A 20,729-nucleotide genomic window follows, 5' to 3' on the forward strand; every position below is an offset into this window, starting at 1 on the left:
AATTTTCCCCATTTAAATGATTTTCAATATCTACTATTTTAATAAAATTATCCAAAAGAATTCAATTATTTAAAAACAATTTTAATAAAGTTGTACGCAAACATTTAATTATTTTCATAAATAATAAAAATTTTCCAGGAATTCAAATATTTACAAAATTTTTTATAAGTTTCTTTTCAATAATTCAATTATATTTTCAGAAATAATAAAACTCATTGCAGAATTTCAATTATTTTTAATACAATTTTAATCGATTACCTTGAAAAATGCAATTATTTTAAAAAATTTTATTTAAACTTGATGAAAGAATTCAATAATTTTAAGAAACATTTAATTATATTCAATAAAATAATAAAATTCGTTGCAAAAATTCATAAATATTTTCATAAATAACTTTTAATTCGTCGAAGAAAATTAATTATTTTAAGGAATTTTTTAAAAAATTTCTTTTTCAAAATTATCTTGATAAACAACAAAAATCTTCTTTCTTTCACAAAATTCAATTATTTTGATGAATATAAAAATTAATCATAAGAATTCAATTCTTTTGAAAAGTAATAAATTATTTTCAAAATTTTTTTAAAATTCTCGTCAAGAATTAAATTATCTTAATAAATATAGACAGCGAAATGTTTCTTATTAATTCAATTATTTTCATCAATTATTATTTAAATTCTTCTCAGGAATTCAATTATTTTAAAAAAATTTAATAAAATTCTTCAAAAAGTTTTGAATTATATTCACAAATTGTTATAAAATTCTTTAATACAATAAATTTTAGTAAAATTATAATTTGATTCCTTAAAATAAATATTATATATGTTGTAAAACATAAAGATTTCTTTATGTTTGAATTTGAATGTTTTGAAGAATTTGAATTCCTGAGGAAAAATAAAATAATAATGAAATATTTACAATATTTAAAAAAGAAATTATTGTTTTCGAATAATTTTACAATTAAAGATATTCGTAAATTTTAACAGAACATTTTTTTTAATAAAATTTTTTCCTTTCTTTTCGAAAAAATCAAAAATTTCCAGTTTCATTTAAATATTCTAATTGACAAATAGAAATTCATAAACATTTTTTTCCTTAATTTTTTTAAAAACTTTGAATTTTATTAAAACAATGGAAATTAAGAAATAGAATTGATGCAAATTATTTTCTTATGAAAAATTGTGAATTGTTATTGAGAAATAAAAATTATGCATAAAATGAGTATATTTCCTACTTCTTAATGAAAAATTTTCAATTAAAAATTTTTGTGGTATTTTTTATAAATAAAAAATGTACTTTTTATAAATTTTTTTTATTATTAATTTACACAAATTCGAACATGATAACAAATAGTATAATTTAAAAATATTTCGAATTGTGAAAATACATTTGGATCATCATTAATGATGTTCAATATCCGAGTTATGTCATTTATCTTACGATTTTTAATTCCCACAGTTTATAGTCAATTTAATGCCGTAGTAAAATGAAAAGAAAAATGTTTTAATTTTATACAGAAAACTGTCATTATCTTCATCTATCACCTTCGTGAATTCTGTTAATATTTCTAAACATATGTTTCTTTCTTCTGGAGTTACAATGATTGTTGCATTTGAAGTGTCATTTTTTCCGTCTAATTTCATTGTAGCAATGGAATTCAATGTTCTCATTTTTAGTTTCATGGAAAATGCAATAGCATCAATGCTAAACTCTAAATGTTTACTTATGTTTACATATAATTTATCTTCAGTAGACTTTATAAGTTGAGCATTTTTCAACAATTTGGTATGGTCTATTCCTGCCTTAATATTGTCATAACTGTTGATTAAAGAATTCATTTTTTTCCTCAAATCATTCTTAATCGTCAAAGTTTCTTCAAGAGCCATTTCGATTGGTTGTAATTCTTTTGTAATTTTTTCTAATTCTCTTCTATTCTCCAAATAATTTAAAGTTTCTTCCGTTTTATTTGCCTTTAATGACAGAATGGAAGCTATCTCTGTAATTCCCTCCTCTAACACTAATTCTTCTTGACTTTGGTACAGGCTAATCATTGAAGAAGGTGAAATACTCGGACGTACCGTCTGGAGTAGGTTCGCTTCTGTTTTAGTAGAACTATTAATAGCCTCAAAAATTCCAACATCAACCTCATCCTTGGTAACGTAACCTGTTTTCATCATTTTCCTGAAGAGGGCAACACGTTTAGTATTTTTTATTAGATAGTGTGTGAAATTTTTTGCAATTTCGGACCATCTTAAATTAGTGTCTGATAAAAAATGACTTTCTAAGTGATAGTTGACGTATTCATAATCAATTGGATTACCGCCAATATTTCTGGCCACTTTAGTAAAAATTACTGTTGTACTTGGAAAAAAATGGGTAAAATTATTTCCAAAAAGATTTTCAATAGAAGTTAAAAGTGATAAAAACTGTTGTGTATTATCTTCCGTAATGTCCTTAATGTCGATAACTAGAATAATTTTTAATGATTTAACACTTTTCACCAATGTAAATATAGAGAAAGCATTAGTGATGTCCTGTATTGAACCTCTATTGTCCTCAAATCCAGGAGTATCCCAAAGGGCCAAATTGGGAAGATTTCTCGAATACCATTTTGTTGGGGTTGTAGTGACTGAGGTTGGTCCATCGCCAATAATCGGTCCTTTGGATTTTTCGTCTGCTTTTACTATTACTACTGGATCAAATCTTGATTTTTTTTCAGCTTTCAATGTATTGCCAATTATGTAATTAATTAATGTACTTCTTCCAGCTTTAGTGTTGCCCAAGAAAATTGCCGAATCTTCAGATATGTCTAGCTTTCTCATAGTTTCCTCCATTTGCAAGAGAGAATTTGTTAAATCCATTAATGACATTCTATCGATATTTTTACCACTGGCCAGTGAAATTAGTATACAGATGATTGTTATTGAAATCATTTTTTTTTTGATAAGTGATAATCTTTATCCAAAATAACAATTTAAAAATCAACTTTTGGGAGCTAACTCCTGAAAAATACAAAGAATAACTGAAAGTTAGATAACTTTTATTTTATTTGTACCGTTATTACCCTTACGAAAAAGTATGACATGTAATTTACAACATGAATAAGTGTTGTAATTTACGTGGCGTTTTTTCGCGACGATATATAACATTATTTATCACAAGATAAATTTCTTCTTGGAAATTCAATTATTTTTTTAAAAAATTCTAATAAAATCGTTTGCAAGAATTCAATTATTTTTGAAAATTTTAATAAAATTCTTAGCAACTATGCAATTATTTTCATAAATAATAAAAATCATCGCAGGACTTATATTATGTATTGAATCAAAATTATTATTGTGTTTCATTCAAAAATAATTTTTGGTTACATTATAGAAATCGAGATATATTAAAATGTTTAAAATACTCGTTTAATTGTGAAAAATTCTAAACAAAAGTAAAATTTTTAATTTTTCTCTTTTCGTCTACTTTCAAATATAAATGTCATTGTAGATTATGTTTGTAATTTTTTGAATGAAATTACACAAAGGGGATTAACTTTCAGGATTTATATTAACATCTTCATTGCAACGAAAAGAATTAATTAAAATTAAATTTGGTTTTAGAAAATTAAACAAAACTGTTAATTAAATTGTATAATTATTTATAAAATTAAAAATTAATAACTTATTTCATTAATAATTTACTTGTAGGATTTTATATTTTTTTTTGTCGTAAGTAGCTAAAAATTTATTAAAACAATTTTATTTTTGGGCCTGGAATTTAAAAAAAAAATTCAAAACCGCGTAAAAATCAAATTTTTAATATTTTCAAATAATTCTAGTTCGCAATTTAAAAAATTGTATAAATTATTTCCAAAATTGTTTTAATTACATTTTTTAAAACAAATAAAATGAAATTAATTTTCATAAATTTTTTTCAAATATTTTTATAATTGAAAATCTTATGAAAACTTTCAAGAATGAAGCAAAGTTAATATTGCTAAATTGTTTTTAAAAAAAAAATGTACGGTATTTAATTAAATATATAAAATTTATAAACAAATTTACCATAAAAATTTATAAAAGTAATTTAATTGTAAAATATAATAGAATTTTTTTTTAATATACATTATTCTTTTTTATTAGTCTTATTTTATTTATTGTTTCCCTTTTATAGTTTAACTAACAATTGTATAATTTTAATAAAAAAAAAGTAGGTGCAAATTATTTTTTAACTGCGTTTGAAAAACAGAAATAATCTTTAACACTTTATTCTTTTTTATTTGCCAATGAAACTTTGCTGGCAATATAAACCGCTTAAAATAAATTTTGTAATTTTATACAATTTTTTTATTCAAAAAGACCTTGAATATTATGTACAGTGAACCAGTAGAAAAAGTTGCAGATAAATCGACAATATTAAAAAGAAATAATTTATAAGTTTAAAAAATTTTTTTTTTTCAAATATTAAATTTTTTTTTATCTTCAAAGGATATCTTTTGAAATGATGATATAAACGACTAAAAACATTTCACGAATTTAACAAAAATTAATAATAATTTTATATTTTTTATTAAAAAAATTTTTTATTAACAAAAATAAAATAAAAACTTTGTAATGCTAAATTATAAAAGTTAAGAAATACTGTGATTAACTTGATTCGAACTTTAACAGTAATAGAATATTTTGTAAATAAATTAAATCAAATTAATTTTGGGAGAAAATTCAAGATTATTTTGTATATTTAAAAATTATTTAGAATATATTTTTCAATGTATTGAAAAGAAAAAAAAATTTTGTAAAATATTTATAAAGTAAATACTGAAAATTATAAATTCAAATTTTTTAAATGTATTTTTTTTAAATTTATCAGTTTTTTTTAAACTTCTAATCTGGCCTATTGAAAAAATAGAGAAAAAATAAAAATTTCCAATTAAATAAAAATATAAAAAAGTTATTGAAAAAAATCGTGAGTTAGTACAAATATCTTTTTGGTTTTGATAACAATTTCGTGAAAAAAGCATTTCGAATATTTGTTTTTATTGAAATATAAAATTTTATAATAATATTATAAAAGAAAATGTTACATTTTAAGTTATCAAATTTTTTAATACGTTTATTACTTGAAATGCTTTGGAAATGATTGAATTTTGGTTAATTTTTTCACAAATAATAAAATGTAATTTAACAAAAAAAGTTGCTCTTATTTCTTTGCCCTTTTTAACGCTTTTTATAAAATTTTCCAGTATTTTTTTTGCGTACACTTTTTGGAAATTTTTGTCAATAAAATATTTATCATATACTAATCAGTAATTAATTAGAGATTGCCAGAAGTTACTGATTGGTATGGACAAAAAATTTCACGAACTAAAGTCCGTAAAATTTTTTTTTAATTTATATATTTTTTTTTACTTCGAAAAAGAAGTAATCTTCATTTCTGTGAATTTTATAAAATTTCTTATTAAAAAGACCTTGAATAATATGTACAGTGAACTAATGGAAAAGTTGCAGTTAAATCAACAAGATTAAAAAGAAATTATTTTTAGTTTTAAAAATATTAAGTTTTTTTTTATCTACAAAGGAAGATAGTATTATTCTGTGAAATTATCTTTTAGAATATTATGATAGTAATAACGACAAAAAACATTTCACGAATTTAACAAAAATTAATAACAATTTTATACTTTTTAATAAATAAATTCTTTATTTATAAAAATGAAATAAAAACTACCTAGTGGTGAATTAAGTAACATTTTCTTTTTATTTATTAAATATGCATTGCTATTAGGGTTATTTATTTTTTATTTTAATAAATTTAAAAAGTGCGAACTACTTTCTTGAAATTATAAAATATGTAAAAATTTGTCAATATTCTAAAATTTTAAATATATTTAAATGCATTGAAAATATGAAACATAAAATTTTGCAAAATATTTCAAATGTTAGTAAATATTTTTCAAGTAATATTTCAATATTATTTTTTTAAACTTTTAACCAACAAATAATACCCACGCATATTGAATAGATTATAGAGAAAAAATAAAAATTTGCAATTAAATAAAAATATAAAAAGTTATAGAAAAAAAAGTGTGAAGTAACTTTAAAAATATTTTATGTTCTTGATAGAAACTTTGTGAAAAAGCATTTTATACATTCGTTGATAATAAAATAAATAAAATTTTATCAAAAAAAAAGAAATTTTACATTCTTATCAAATTTTTTAATACACAAATTGGCTAAAATAATATATCTGTTTATTTTTTTCAGAAAACTCATCGCAGGTTTTCAATTATTTTTAATAAAATTTTAATCGAATTCCTCGAAAAATGTAATTATTCTCAAAAATTTAATTAAAATTCCTCGAAAAAATTTAATTATTTAAAAATTTGTTGATAAAAATTCTTTATGAGAAGCTCGATGAGAAGTAAATTTTAAGAAACATTAAATTATTCAATAAATTATTTATTTTTTGTTTAATTAAATAATTGAATTCGCGTAAAATATTCAATTCAATTATTTAAAAAATTTATGATTTTATAATGAGAATTCAATTTTAAGAAACATTCAATTTCTAATAAAAATTAATTTAAAAATGAACTTCAATTTAAAATTTTAGATGACTGAATATTAAAAGCATTATAGCGTGAATTTTAAGAAATAATTAAATTTTGAGAAGGTTTCAAATTAAAATCCTTGAAAATTGGAATTTTTCGTACCTTTAACGAACAAATCTGTATAGAATTTATTTATTTGAAAAATTTTAATTCCAATTTTCTTTTGAAACTAGGTATTTAATGGTCTTATTTTCTAAAATATATTTAATTGAAGAATTTCCGAATAATCGAAATTTCGTAAAATTGAATTGTAAAATAAAAATTTGAAAATTCTCAAAGAACATTTTCAAAAAATCTTGAAAATATTTTATTTCAAGAAATAGGGGAGAGTTGTTAGAGTTGGGCATAGTTTTGACTTTTCTTCATAACTTCCCCTGTAGAACGAATTTCGCGATTTTGCGAATATTTTTGGAAAGATCAACTCAAATGCAATGTTTTTCCTTAACATTGTAAAAAAATCGGACCAAAAGTTTCAGAGTTATAAGCAATTTAAAAAAAAAAAATGTTGCCAGAGTTGGGACACTGTAGAAAATCAATGAAATATTTAGGTAAATGATTAAAAATGACCTTCAAATGATAGAATGACACTTGGGAATGAGGAAAGGAACCATTAAATTAAAATAAAATCCCATATTATGCATTTTCATATAACTTTAGATAATTTATTCCTCATGAACGAAATCCAAAATTGAGAAATTGAAAAAATGAAAAAAGGTTATCAAAAAAAATTTTTTTCTCTCTTTCCAGTGAAAATGGAGTTTTTAACACCTATTTAAGTGAAAAAATGAATTTCTGTTGCAAGTACGCTTTGTAATTGCAAAATTTCCCTCATGGCCCAACTCTGACTCACGCGTCGTTTTGCGTCCTAGGGGCACAGAACACAAACGCGTGACACAAACACCAAAATATTTTACAGATTTTCACATATCATCTTAATGAACAATTTCTGTAAACTTCTTTTGCTTTTGGCACATTTCTTCTACATTTAGTTCTCTTTTTTTGACACCACAAAAAAGTTTTTGCTGAGCCTATATCACAAAGTGGTATAGGTACGATAGTCAAGTATAGGTTCGTATATTTAACTGCGACTCATATGAGAAGATGGCTGACATTAGTAGCAAGAATTTTCGTAAAAAGATAGATGGCGCTAGTGCGATAAAACGAAATAAACGCGGTGGCTCAACCCTAAACACTGCCCAACCCTGACAACTCTCCCCTAGTAATTTAATATTAATGTAAAAAAGAAGTAGTTAATGTTTTCGAATAAATTTGCAATTAAAGAAATTCGCAAATAAATGTAAATAAATGAATTTTAGTTAAAAATTTTTTTGAAAATTATAATTGAATTGAAATTTTTTTTGAATTCAACTCAAATTTTCTTCCTTATATTTCTAATTTATCTTTTCAGTTATTCATTTTTATGAACTTGTCACCCCGACAAGATTATTATTATTAGGTTACAATTATTATAAATAATTATTAGGTTAATAAACATATATTTCACACTCGAAAAATAATTAATAAATTAATAATAATAAATAAATAAATTAATTAATTGGTTAGTTTTCTTGTTCAAATGTGGCTTATGATAAAAATATGGTTTATAATAAAATTATAAGTTTACTCAGAGAAAAAAATTGATTTATTAAGAAACTAACTAAAAAGTAAAAGTATAACTTAGTAACGTGCGAAGTTTATTTACCAGCTAATTATAATAATTAAAAATTAATACAAATTTTTTTATTTGATATTCAAATAAATCTTACCTTTTTTTTTCTTCTTTCAGACCCTAGGATGTTTGAAGAGTTCTGGACACTGCTGCAAAGCACTTGAGGTAAGCGACTGATCAAAATATTATTTTCTGATTTAATAAAACTTAAAACTCTTTATAGAATTTTTAAACTTCTGTATGTGATTATTTTTTTGTTTAAAAAAAGAACCTGTACAGTTGAAGTGAAGAATTCGAGTGACAAGTTTAAAATTTCAAGACACATATGAAGTGGGGAGTAATACAGGTGGGAATGTACATATTGCTTACAATAAAATTATTTTTTACGCAGTAAATTTTATTTCTAACTGTGTAAAGAGAATATTCATAAATAGTCAAATATATTATATATGTTTCAGTTTTCAAAATTTTATTTCTTGATATTATAAAATTTCGCCTTGTCGCATTTTCTCACTAAAATAAATAATTCATTAATAATATAATGATCGATATCGTAATTAAAATTAGTTAATTAATTGAATTTGTTAACATTTCCAAGTTAAAACAATAATTTTTTTTTTGAATAATTTAATAAAAATTGACAAAGTTGTGCTACATGTTAATTTTCATTTTCATCTTCATCTTCATCAAAGTAGTTATCCTCCTGAAAAGTAATTTTTTCCATGGATTTTGATTCTTCGTTATTTGTTCTTGAATTTCGCAATTGTTCCTCGTTTATATCTTCTTGCTGCTCGTTTTCTGATAATTTTTCTTGTAATGGAGAAGATGGTGGAGGTGGTGGATCTTTAATTAACGTCATCTATATATGAAAATAAAATATGTTTTGTAAAATTAATTTTCTATTTATTCTGGAATATCTTTAATTTCTTTTCTAATTTTAATATTAAAATTAATATTAAAATATAATAATAATATAAAATATAGGTAATATAAAACCCAATAAGGTTTTCGAAAATTATTCATTTAAATAAATGAAGGTCATAAAAGTAATACATATATTTTTTTTATGTAAAAGATTATGATTCCTTTTTACCTCGTCTTCATAGTTTGAATGTTCATAAAAATTTTCATGTGAGTCCACAAATGCTTTATCTTCCGGTTTTTCTTCAAATTCTGAAAATTTATTTACTATTTTTTAAACTAACTTTAATATATTCAGGGTTGCTACAAAAATTTAACTTTGTTTTTCCCTAACTTTTCCCTGATTTCCAGAAAATTTTTTTACCTTTTCTCTGAACCTAAAAAATAGTCTGATTCACTTTAAAAATTATTAGATACTCAAAAAAAAAAAATGTTCTACATTACATTTATTTACGAATTTCGTTAATTGTAAAATTATTCGAAAACATCAATAACTTCATTTTTAAATAAATATCTATCTATCTATATAACATGTTTTCACGATTTTTCTTCAAAATTATTTTTATCGTTTCAATTCAATTATTATTTTCTACAATTTTTAACTAATATTCTTCTTTAAATTAAATTAAATTAAAGAATTTAAATTAAATTAAGTTGTTTACAATCCAATTTTGGAATTACAGTCATTCGACATTTTTTAAATTAAATATACAATAGAAAATAAAAACTCCAAATAATTTCAATAAAAATTCAATTAAACTTTTTGAAAAAAATTAATTCTACAGAATTTTTAGTAAAAAGTATGAAAAATTCAGATTTTTAAAGACTTTTAATTTGAAACATTTTCAAAATTCAATTATTTTTAAAAATTCAATTATTTAAATACAAATAATTAAGTATTAAGAGTACTTTGTACGAAAGGGCACAGTCCCGTTTACTACTTAAATAAAATAAAAAAATTTATTGAATAATTGAATGTTTCTTAAAATTCAATTCCCATAAAGGAATTTTTTATCAACAAATTTTTAAATAATTGAATTCTTTCAACGAATCTTAATCAAATTTTTCAGAATAATTACATTTTTCGAGGAATTTGATTAAAATTGTATTACAAATAATTGAATTCTATTGAAAAATTTTATAACGAATTAAGAAAAAAATTGAATTCTTCCCTGAAATTTTATTGAAAATAATTGGATTTTTGCAAAGATTTGACTATTTTAAAATATAATTGAATTGTTTTCAAGGATTTATTAAATTTCTAGAAAATAATTGATTTATTTCGTGAATAAATAATTTTTGAAAAAAGTTTTACTGTTTACCATAAAAATAATTAAATTCTTCCGAAGAATGCGTTATTATAATTATGAAAATAAATGAATCCTTGCATCCAATTTTATTAAATGTTTTTGAACAATATTTAATTTTTCCAAAGAATATTATTACTCTTGAAAATTATTGAATTTTTGCAATAATTTGTTACTTTTCCAAAATTACATTTTTTTCGTGTTTTTAACTAAAATTCTTCTATGAAATCCATTATTTTTAATAATTTTTGAAAAAGTTCTTTGAGAATTTCCAAATCTATTTGTTTACAATTCAATTTTACGTGAAATTTCAATTATTTAGAAATTCTTCTATGAAATATTAATAAAAAATAAAAACTCCGAATAATTTCAATAAAAATTCAATTAAACTTTATGAAAAAAAGACACAAAAATTCAGAATTTTCTTATAAATTCTAAAAATTTAATTTTTTCCAGTATTTTTAATAAAAATCCCTGACTTTTCCCTGATTTTTCTGACCAATTCTACTTTCCCTGACTTTCCTGATCTGTGGCAACCCTGATATTCTCAAGTAGATAATTTTAATAATTTTGATAAAATTTTGAAGAAATGTTAATTTTGTATCGTCGCTAAGCGTCGAAAACTGGTTTTTTAGTGTTTCATTTTTGTATTAAATTTTATTTTTTTCAAATAGTTCTGAAAGTTTTTATTATTTATCTAAAATTATGTTTATAATTTATTTGAAATCATTAAAAAAATTGTTTAATTTTTCTAAGTCTGTGGAAGGTGGAAACTTTTTGGCGCTTAGCGTCGATCTAATAAACTTAGGGACATAATAAAAATAATTTTGTACCAGATACGTAGCTTCCATTTTTCGAAATATTTTGTTGATTAGGCTGAGAAATGATATTTTCCTATTTAAAATAATAATAATAATTAATAATAATGGTAATAATAATAAGACAGAAATCTTATAAATAAAATGTTGATTTTTTAAAATTAAATTTAATTAAATTAAATTTAAATTAAAAAAATAAAAATGTTAAATTACTTTTGATGGTTGTTTAGAGTAGCATTTATTATCACATGGCTCGCAAATTTTCTGCTCAGTTTTATTATTATTTCCATTAATCATTGGTCGACTGTAATATGTTTTTCCATCAGATCCCTTAATGACACCAGCTGGATGTTCAAAAACTTGAGAGCCCCATTGATTTAGAAAATTGCCATTTCTCATTATTTTCTGCTGTGGCGATATAATTGTGTGACTTCCTCCGCAATATCGATTACTAAAACTAAAAAAACGTATTCACAGTTTTCTTAAAAGTATCAAATTGATACCAAATTGGATCAAAATAAAATACAAAAGTTTGAATCAAAAATTCTGATTTCATCCACTTTTTGGAAATTAAAATTCTTCAAAAGTAATTGCAATTTTCGAGGAATTCAATTAAAATTGAATTAAAAATAATTGAAATTCTGCGATGAATTTTATTATTTATGAAAATAATTGAATTATTGTGAAGAAATTTTGAAAGTAATTGAAAATTCAATGAGAATTTAATTTTTTAAATATCAAAATAAATAATTTATTGAATAATTGAATGTTTCTTAAAATTTAATTCTCCTAAAGAATTTTATCAACAAATTTTTAAATGATTGAATTCTTTTGACAAATTTTAATAAAATCATTGAATTAAGAAAAATTTTTGAAAATAATTGAATTTTTGCCATGAATTTTATAAAAAATTTTTGAAAATAATTGAATTTTATTAATTTTGAGAATAATTGAATTTTGCAATGAATTTTATTAAAATGCCTGAATATAATTATTGAATTTTGAGGAAGAATTAAATGATTTATAAGTAATAACTTTATGGCAGTTCTTCAATAGAATTTAGTTTTTTAAAATAAATTGTTGTCATAAAGAGAAAAAAGTGAAAGTTTTTTTTTAGAATTCGTTGTGATTTCATAGTTTATGAGTCAAACAAAAAAGACACAAAAATTGAGAATTTTTTTTATAAATTGAAACATTTAATTTTTTCCAGTACTTTTAAATTAAAAATCCTTGACTTTTCCCTGATCAATTGTACTTTCCCTGACTTTTCCCTGAATTCCCTGACCTGTGGCAACCCTATTGTTCTTACTTTGCATTTCTCGGTAAAGAAGAATTCTTAAATTTTGAATTTCTTTCTTCTTTTAGTGCAGCTTCTAAATAAAGCATATCTTTTCTTTGCGGTGACAATTTTTTCGGTTGTGTTGCTCTAAGTTGCATTTTTTTAATTGATGAGAATGCATTAGCGTACATTGGATTATTGTCATGCATTCTCATTACAACATCCTTGTCACATGATAAGCATTGCACATCTCTGAAATAATTATAAAATATATAATATATAGAAAAAAGTGAAAACTGAAATGAAATCTCTAAATATTTTAAGAAGTGTTTCGAATCTTTCCGAATCTTTCCAATTATGAGATACGATTGGAAAAATATTTCTTCTTTAAATAATTAGAGATTTGATCATTAATGTAAATCAGTGATGACGAGAGTAGTTATAATAGAAACCTAAGCATCTTTCTAGTTGCTGCTGCTTCATTTGGTTCTTTCATTTCGAGAAGTGTTTTCATTTTTTCCTGTAGTCGTTGAAATTTATCATCAACTGATTCTTTGAAAGGGGAAATTTCTTCTTTATCAAGTTTGCACTCGATCTCCTTTTGTATTTCATCTAATGCCCGTTGCCATATTGATTCCTGTTGATTCAGTTTGTCAAGAGCTTCTTCGAGTCCACGTGTGAGGTCATCACGTGTTACGGTTTTATTTGCTAAAGCATCCTGGAAATGTTCCTTATCAACTTTTATAGTTTTTAGAACTTCGATTTGCTCTTGTAATGCCTGAAATATTATAAATGTTAGAAAATTGTTAATATGTAGGGGAACATAGTCTAGGTCGGCCACCTTTTTGACTTTTGTTTATAACTTTTTTTTAAAAATGAATTTGGACAATTGAAGTATATGGTTGGAAAGTCCTGTTTAATAGGAACATTTTTTCTGTACAAAGTAAATTGACAGGTTTAAAAATGAAAAAGTTATAAAGATTTAAAAAAAAAAAAATTTGTAGTCCAGGTTGGCCATTACAGTCAAGGTCGGCCATGTTTAAAATTCAAAGGGCATTAATCGTTAAAAAATAAAATAACATGTTTGGAGTTACGGAAAATTGATTCTTTATTGTTTACAGTTTGTAACTTAATGAAATAACAAAATAATAACAATAAACAATATAAAAAAATAAATATAAATAAAAAAAAGTTTTGCACTAAAATATTAATAAAATTAAATAAAAATATTAATAAGATGATCAATTATATTATGAGTTATACAGAATTGCAGTTTTTGCAAATGAAGTAGCTCGTCCTCAACTTTGCGCATTTTAAACACATAGTGGCCGACCTTGACAGTAAGTAACATTACCGAATTGTTGTAACCATAAAGAAATACGTTTCGGGATTCGATTTTTTACTTTGTTTTCCTTTCAACCATGAGTCCCACAAATTTTCTGCATACTTGCCTTGACGATTCAATTTGTTTTTTATCTTTTATTAATGGTTTTTCACATTATGCACAAAACTTTTTTTGAGCTTTTTTTGTACCGACGTCACAGAAAACACAATTTTCGATTTTCCGAAAATGTAATTGAACAAAAAGTTAGGTTTCACTAAGACAAGCTTCGACAAAAATGCGCGTAGGTGGCGCTAGTGAACTTGACAAAAAAACGCGAGTGGCCTACCTAGACAGTAGGCCAACCTTGACTACATTCCCCTAATTTTAATCGAAAAATACAATTCTATTTATTTACGTTTGTACTGATGGAATTTTCTCCATCTTCCTGAGCTTTGTCTGTCTGAATTAATTTTTTTATTTCTTCTTCGAGTTTCTTAATTTTAGTGTCAAGTTCATTAATTTTTGTTTCTGTATCAGTATTGACATCATTTATTAAATTATTTCCTGTACTCTTCTCAATGTTTTCGATTCTTTTATTTAGTTCCTTTAAAGCAGTATCATAATCATTTTCTACATTTTTCAGACGTAAGTCCAAATTTTCGGGATTTGGAGCTCCTTCTTCATCAGCAATTTTGGATGTTGAATTTTCACTTTTTTCTCTCTCTTCCGGTTTCTGTTTCTCAAGTGTTTCTTCTTCATGTTTTTCCCTCGATTTAGAATCATTGTTTTCTTCTCCACGTACAATTGAACTATTACTTTGATTTTTATTTTCACTTCCAATGATTTTTTGAGTTGTGGGTTCTGTTTCTCCATCTGCTTTGGGATTTGCTAAATATAAATGCGAGTTATTATTCTACATCTGCCCTGATTTTATCTTAAGATATTGTTTTAGAAAACAAAAATCATTTTACGTTTTGAATCCGTGAATTTAGATTGTAATTCCGCAATGTCGTTTCGCACCTGATTCAGATCATTTTTCAGATTATTGACGTTAGCCAGAATTTGATTATCTGTAAGAAGAGTTAATGGAAAGTGTAAATAAAAATTTTTTATTTCTATTTAGGTACTAATTACTAAATTTTATGGTAATACATGGGTTATTTTCGTTTAAATTTTCAACAACAGTTTCCACAGTAGTATCTAATTCTGTTTTCTCAGATTTATCTGTTAATTTTTCCGATTCTTTGGAGTAAGATTGCCTATCAGTAGATTTTTTTTCTGAATTTTTTTCCTCCAGTAGACGTTCTAGACTTGACAATCTATCATCGATTTCGGTCAATTGTGTTTTTAGATCAGCTCCATTTTCTGATGCAACTTTATCACCTTTGATGATATCTTGCAGCATTGATGTTAACTGAAACAATTTTTCAAAAATGGAAAAAATTGTTTTTTGTAAAAAATATTTTATTTATTTATAATGATATACAAACTTTACTAATTCCCTGTTCACTGGCATCTAATCTCTTGTTGATGTTAATAAATTGCCAAATATCTTTGAGAGGATCCACTGAGTTTCCTTTGACTTTATTTATTATTTCTGAATTTGTTGCCAATTCTTCGAGAACTTGAAACTGTTGCTGCAATTTTTGTACCTTAATGAAAAATATATTTGTTAATTATATTTATTTATTCATTTATTTATGTACATTAAATTTATTTAATAATAAAATAAATAATAAATAAATATAAATAATAGAAAGAGTTTAAAACGAAAATCAAAGTTCAACAAATGTTGAATAAACGAAATCAAAGGTGAAGAGGATAAATATCAATGATGTATAAAGAATGGAATTTACGGAATTTTCCAGTTTGTTAAAATTCAGTGCAGTTGGAGTGCCACCATCCACCACTGATTCTACAAAAATTACAGACTCTAATTCTCCCTCCACTCCTCCAGTTATCTGTTGCTTGACACCTTTTACTTTTTTCCTATTTACTTCAATATCTGTTGCTAAAAATAATTTTTACGTAATAATATTAACAATAAATGTTTATTTACTCTCATGGAAAAATTTTGAAACTAACCATCTTTGGATCTGGTTTCTCTAGCACTTACAGAACGTCTTGAAACTTTTCCACTTGGATCAGCTGCTAATAATTATAATTTTCATAAATTATAATTGTTTCAGGCTTTAGACTCGATAATTAATTTTAAAATAGTAGCAAAAAGTAGCTTACGAAAAAGTAAACTTGACTCTATTTTTTATAATTTCGTAATTACATTCAAAAATGGAATAATTTTTTCGAGAAATAAATATTTAAATACGAGATTTATTTTGTCTACGGAAATGAACATATTTCCAATGATTTCAATGTTACGCATTTTTGAAATTATTTCTAAAAATTACAAAAGTAATTTTTTCAAAATTCAATCATTTTTTTTTTTGTTGAAATCTATAAATAAAATTATTCAAAACTTTAATTGTGAATGTTTCTTAAATTTGAATTCTTATAAATCAACATTTTTTAAAATAATTGAATTTTTAGGAAAAATTGAATTCAAATTTTTGATAATAATTAAATTCATTCAAGAAATGTAATTAAAAATGGAAAAATAATTATTACACTCTATGAAAAAAATTATATCAATTTTTTAAAAATAATTTCGTTTTAGCGGAATTAATTTAAAATTATATTAAAAATAAGTGAAATCCTTCAAAATAATTGAAATTTATGAAAATAATTGAATTTTTGTCGTCGAACTTTAATTAAGTTTTTAAAATATTTGCATTCTTGAGAAGAAATAAAAAAAAATCTTTTTAAAGAAATTTTTTTTTCAAAAAATTTTACAAAATACTTGTCAAAATTTCAATTCTCTTTATAAATAATAATGTACAATTCTTCTTCGAAATTCAATTAGATATTTTCAAAAAATTTAATTCAACTCTTGGCAAAATTTCAATTATTTTCAAAAATTTCTATCAAATCAGTGATTTTTAACATCTACAATAAATTTTAATCAAATTTTCCAAAAGAAATAAATTATTTAAAAAAAAAAATTTCGATAAAATTGTAGGTAAACATTTCTTTATTTTCATAAATAATAAAAATTTCATAGGAATTCAATTATCTTTTTAAAGAAAAAATTTTTTACAAAAAATGTTATGAAAGTTGTGTTTTAAATACATTGAATTTCTTTGAAAATTGTACCTACATTATTTATGAAAATAATTGAGTTCTTTCAAAAAGTTTTATTAAAATTCTATTGAAAACAAATTAATTATTATAAAGAATTTTATTAAAATTTTTAAAAATAATTGAATTCCTTCAAAGAATTTTATTGAAATTTTTTAACATATTTGCGCTTTTTTCGCGCAATTCATTTAAAATCGTATTAAAAATAATTGAATTCTTTCAACGATTGTTATTCAAAATTTTTAAAAATAATTGAATTTCCGAGAAAAATTTTATTATATTTATAAAAATAATTGAATTCTTGGGAAAAATTTTATAAAAATCTATTGGAATATGTAATTGATTTTTTTTCGAAAAATATTAGGAAAATTCTGTTTTGAATAATTGAATTCATGTGAAAATTTTTTTATTTATATGAAAATAATTGAATGTTTGCGAAGAACATAAACATTTTTTTTTAGTTATTGAATTCTTTTTAAAAAAGTTTTATTATAATAGTAAATATTAAAAATTGTTGAAGTACGAAAAATTTGTGAAAATAATTAAATCGTTTTAAAGAGTTTTATTATAATTTTTTATATTCTAAATTAATTTAATTTAATTTAATTTAAAAGTATTATTTCTTTACCATCAGTGTAGATATCGACATTTACGGTTAAATTCTGATCGCTATGTATTCGTTGTTTTACTTTACCGGAATTGTCAGTAATACTATATTCGTGTAAATGTAGACTGGGTCCATCTTTTAGGGAGGTAACCATTGTCTGTTAAATTATTTTTATTTACTTTATTATTTTTATATAATTTTTTTTATTTATTTTTTTTTTATTTGCCCACTTGCCTTAATTCGTTTTGCATCTTCACCTCTGTACTCTACTTTCGTGGTTCTTAAATTAATCTGATGCAACACAACGTGAAGAAAATTGTGAAGAATATTAAAGTTTACAGCTCCTACCTAGTAGTGAAAATCACCTAAATGTCAATTTAAATTTATATTTCATTTTTAATTTCATTTTTTATTAAAGAATAAGATATTTATTCATATTTTAATTTATGTCAATTCAAGGTTATATTTATGAATATTTCCACAAGTTTTTGCTTGGTCGTAGTTAGAAAAACATAGTTTACAACGTAGTTAAAGAAACTCTTTGTAATTTTCGATAAAAATAATTAATAAAATTAATTAATTGGAATTGTAATTAATTAGGTATACTTCAGGTGTTCCTAAAGCAAGATCCAACATTTGAGGTAATGAAACTTGAAGGCTAGCTGTTGTATTTGCAGTTGTTGATGAAGCTGATTTTTGCCTTGGCATTTTGCTGCTTTTTGTCGACATTTTAATTTTAATTTAGTTTATTCAAAAATATGGTTTGTTACATATTTTTTTTTACAGTCATCAGATTCTACTGAAGCAATCACTAAAATTTTTTATTGTTTTTTATTTTGATCAAATTACATTTGACATTTATTACGATTCGTTTTTGTTTTGTAATAAAAAAATTAATTCTAATAATTACAAGTTATTATACCAGCAACAATTCGCTGGCTAACTTCTTACTACCTTTTTCTCAAATAAAATTAGCAATTTTAAAAATAATAGAATTTAAAAATTTTCTAATTTAAATTTTTCTTGAAAACACTAAAAAAATTCAATTTTGGAGAAATTACGGAAAAGAATTGCAGAAATTGAATTATTTAAAAAAATAAATAAAATTCAACTATGTTCAAAATTTGAAAAAAATTCTCATAAAAATCCTAATTATCTTTATAAATAACAAAATTCTTCTCCAAAGTTCAATTATTTTCAATTTTCATAAAAATGGCAAAAAAATTCTTGTTATAATTTCAATTATTTTCAAAAATTTTTCTATAATTTCAATGATTTTCAATATCAAAGATTTTAATAAAATTAAAATTGTGTTTCTTAATAATTGAAATTAAACAATTAATTATTAAAATTTATTAAAAATTTTAGAAAAAAATTTATTTTTTTTTATTTTTTTAGAAAAAATTTCTTCTCAGAATCTTATTAAAATATAGAAAATAATTAAATTCTTCCAAAAAATAGATACGATTAAAGGTTTTTTATAATAATTAAATTTTTTCAAAAAATTTCTTTAATTTATTAAATAATAATCGAATTTGTTAATAATTGTAATTAATAGTTTTACTATTAAAATTTTATTAAAGTTTTTATAAATAATTAAATTCGTTTAAAATTTTTTGTTGTTGAAAATAATACGATAAAACTAATAATCGTATTTAAGCCTTTTTTTATTATGAAATAAAATAATTAATAGGTATTATTAATATGAGTTTGAAAATAAATTCCTTTTAATTTTAGGTACTTTATCTTTTTACTTGAATTTAAATATATAATTTAACAGGAAATTCCATTTTAACAGAGTTTTTTCTGCGGATATCAAATTGTGACAAAAAACGAATCAAAAGTGTTGCAACGTTCTGTTTCTTTTTTTTTTTTTTGTCTCAATTTGATATCCGCAGAAAAACTGTGGAAAGCTAATTAATAATTTGAACTAAAAATTATTTTAGCAATATCCTTATAAATTGTTATTTAAAAACTCCCTTTTAAAAAAGTATTGGATTTTAAGAAGAAAATTGATGAATTTTTAAAATGCTTGAATTACATTTAATGTTTGATGATAAATTACGAACAGTATTAAAGATAAATTTAATAATAGGTACATTATATAGAACATATCAACTGTCTGCATTAAGGGTTCGTAAAATATTCCTCGAGTGGCATATTCACTTTACTTTATAAATATATATATATATATATATATGAGGGATATCTTCTGCTACCTCCAAAATACCTCTAGAGTTCTCGGATTACCACATCCATCTTCCGACAGTTGTTTGTGTTATCTCATGTTTGAAATCTGGAACGATCAGATACTATTTAATGGTGAGTAATGTTAGCATTCTTGATGGTGTAGGAATGGATATCTTCAATATCTCAAATATCGAGTAGTTTAAACATCTCTCATCGAATGATTTAATCATTCCCCTCTGACGACTCTCGCGCTTTCATTATTCGACATATGTCTCGGGAAAATAACTATGAATTATTTTCATTTCAGTTACAAAATATTTCAAAACTATAATTGAATTTTAAAAGAGTTGCGTTGACAATTTTCATAAATGGATCAACTTTAGAAGGTTTCAATTTGAAATTTTAGAAAATTTCAACTTTTGAATGAATTTAATTATAGAAAATTTAAAGAACTTAGATTTCAATTATCTCTATATAAATGAATAGCAAAATTCAATTATTTCCAGGAATTTTTAATAAAATTCATTGCAAAATTTAATTATTTTTATAAATAATAGTATTCAATTAGAAGAATTAAATTATTTTCAAAAGTAATAAAAATTCAATTATTTTCCAAATTTTCAAAAATTCTCGTGAAAAATTTCAATTATTTTTAAGTATAATTAATAAAATTCTTCTCCGAAATTAAATTCAAAAAACTTTTAAAACTTTGAATAAAATCCTTGGCAAAATTTCAATTAATTTAAAAAATTTTCTACAATTCACTGATTTTTAATATTTACAATTTTCATATATGTAATTACAATTTTAATGTTCACCATGCCCTT

General features: G+C 22.6%; 2 protein-coding genes across 2 annotated transcripts; both read right to left on the reverse strand.

Annotated features, from left to right (window-relative positions):
- Positions 1–1,290: 1,290 nt before the first annotated feature.
- LOC122502146 lies at positions 1,291–8,580 on the reverse strand. The gene is made up of 2 exons (XM_043612060.1): positions 8,359–8,580; positions 1,291–2,999 (listed from the first exon to the last, which is right to left on the reverse strand). The coding sequence occupies exon 2, from the start codon at positions 2,928–2,930 to the stop codon at positions 1,443–1,445; it is 1,488 nt and encodes a 495-aa protein (XP_043467995.1). The 5' UTR covers positions 2,931–2,999; positions 8,359–8,580; the 3' UTR covers positions 1,291–1,442.
- Positions 8,581–8,919: 339 nt separating this feature from the next.
- On the reverse strand, positions 8,920–18,441 carry LOC122502099 (spindle pole body component 110-like). Its single transcript, XM_043611993.1, has 14 exons — positions 18,319–18,441; positions 17,947–18,060; positions 17,734–17,869; positions 15,767–15,921; positions 15,401–15,562; positions 15,063–15,324; positions 14,882–14,980; positions 14,326–14,798; positions 13,039–13,364; positions 12,617–12,838; positions 11,521–11,764; positions 11,323–11,383; positions 9,355–9,434; positions 8,920–9,120 (listed from the first exon to the last, which is right to left on the reverse strand). Exons 1-14 carry the CDS (start codon positions 18,439–18,441, stop codon positions 8,920–8,922), a joined length of 2,658 nt encoding a protein of 885 aa, XP_043467928.1.
- Between the last annotated feature and the right edge of the window lie 2,288 nt (positions 18,442–20,729).

This window comes from Leptopilina heterotoma, unplaced genomic scaffold (genome assembly GCF_015476425.1).
Source record: "Leptopilina heterotoma isolate Lh14 unplaced genomic scaffold, ASM1547642v1 Lhet_220, whole genome shotgun sequence".
Taxonomy (NCBI): domain Eukaryota; kingdom Metazoa; phylum Arthropoda; class Insecta; order Hymenoptera; family Figitidae; genus Leptopilina; species Leptopilina heterotoma.

Excerpts from the sequence above, each read along its gene's own strand:
- LOC122502146 (XM_043612060.1), bottom strand. The coding sequence starts at position 2,930 with ATGATTTCAATAACAATCATCTGTATACTAATTTCACTGGCCAGTGGT.
- LOC122502099 (XM_043611993.1), bottom strand. The coding sequence starts at position 18,441 with ATGTCGACAAAAAGCAGCAAAATGCCAAGGCAAAAATCAGCTTCATCA. Across the intron at positions 18,061-18,318 it reads TTGCTTTAGGAACACCTGAA|GTAGGAGCTGTAAACTTTAA; the intron begins GTATACCTAATT and ends TTTCACTACTAG. Across the intron at positions 15,325-15,400 it reads GTGAACAGGGAATTAGTAAA|TTAACATCAATGCTGCAAGA; the intron begins GTTTGTATATCA and ends AAATTGTTTCAG.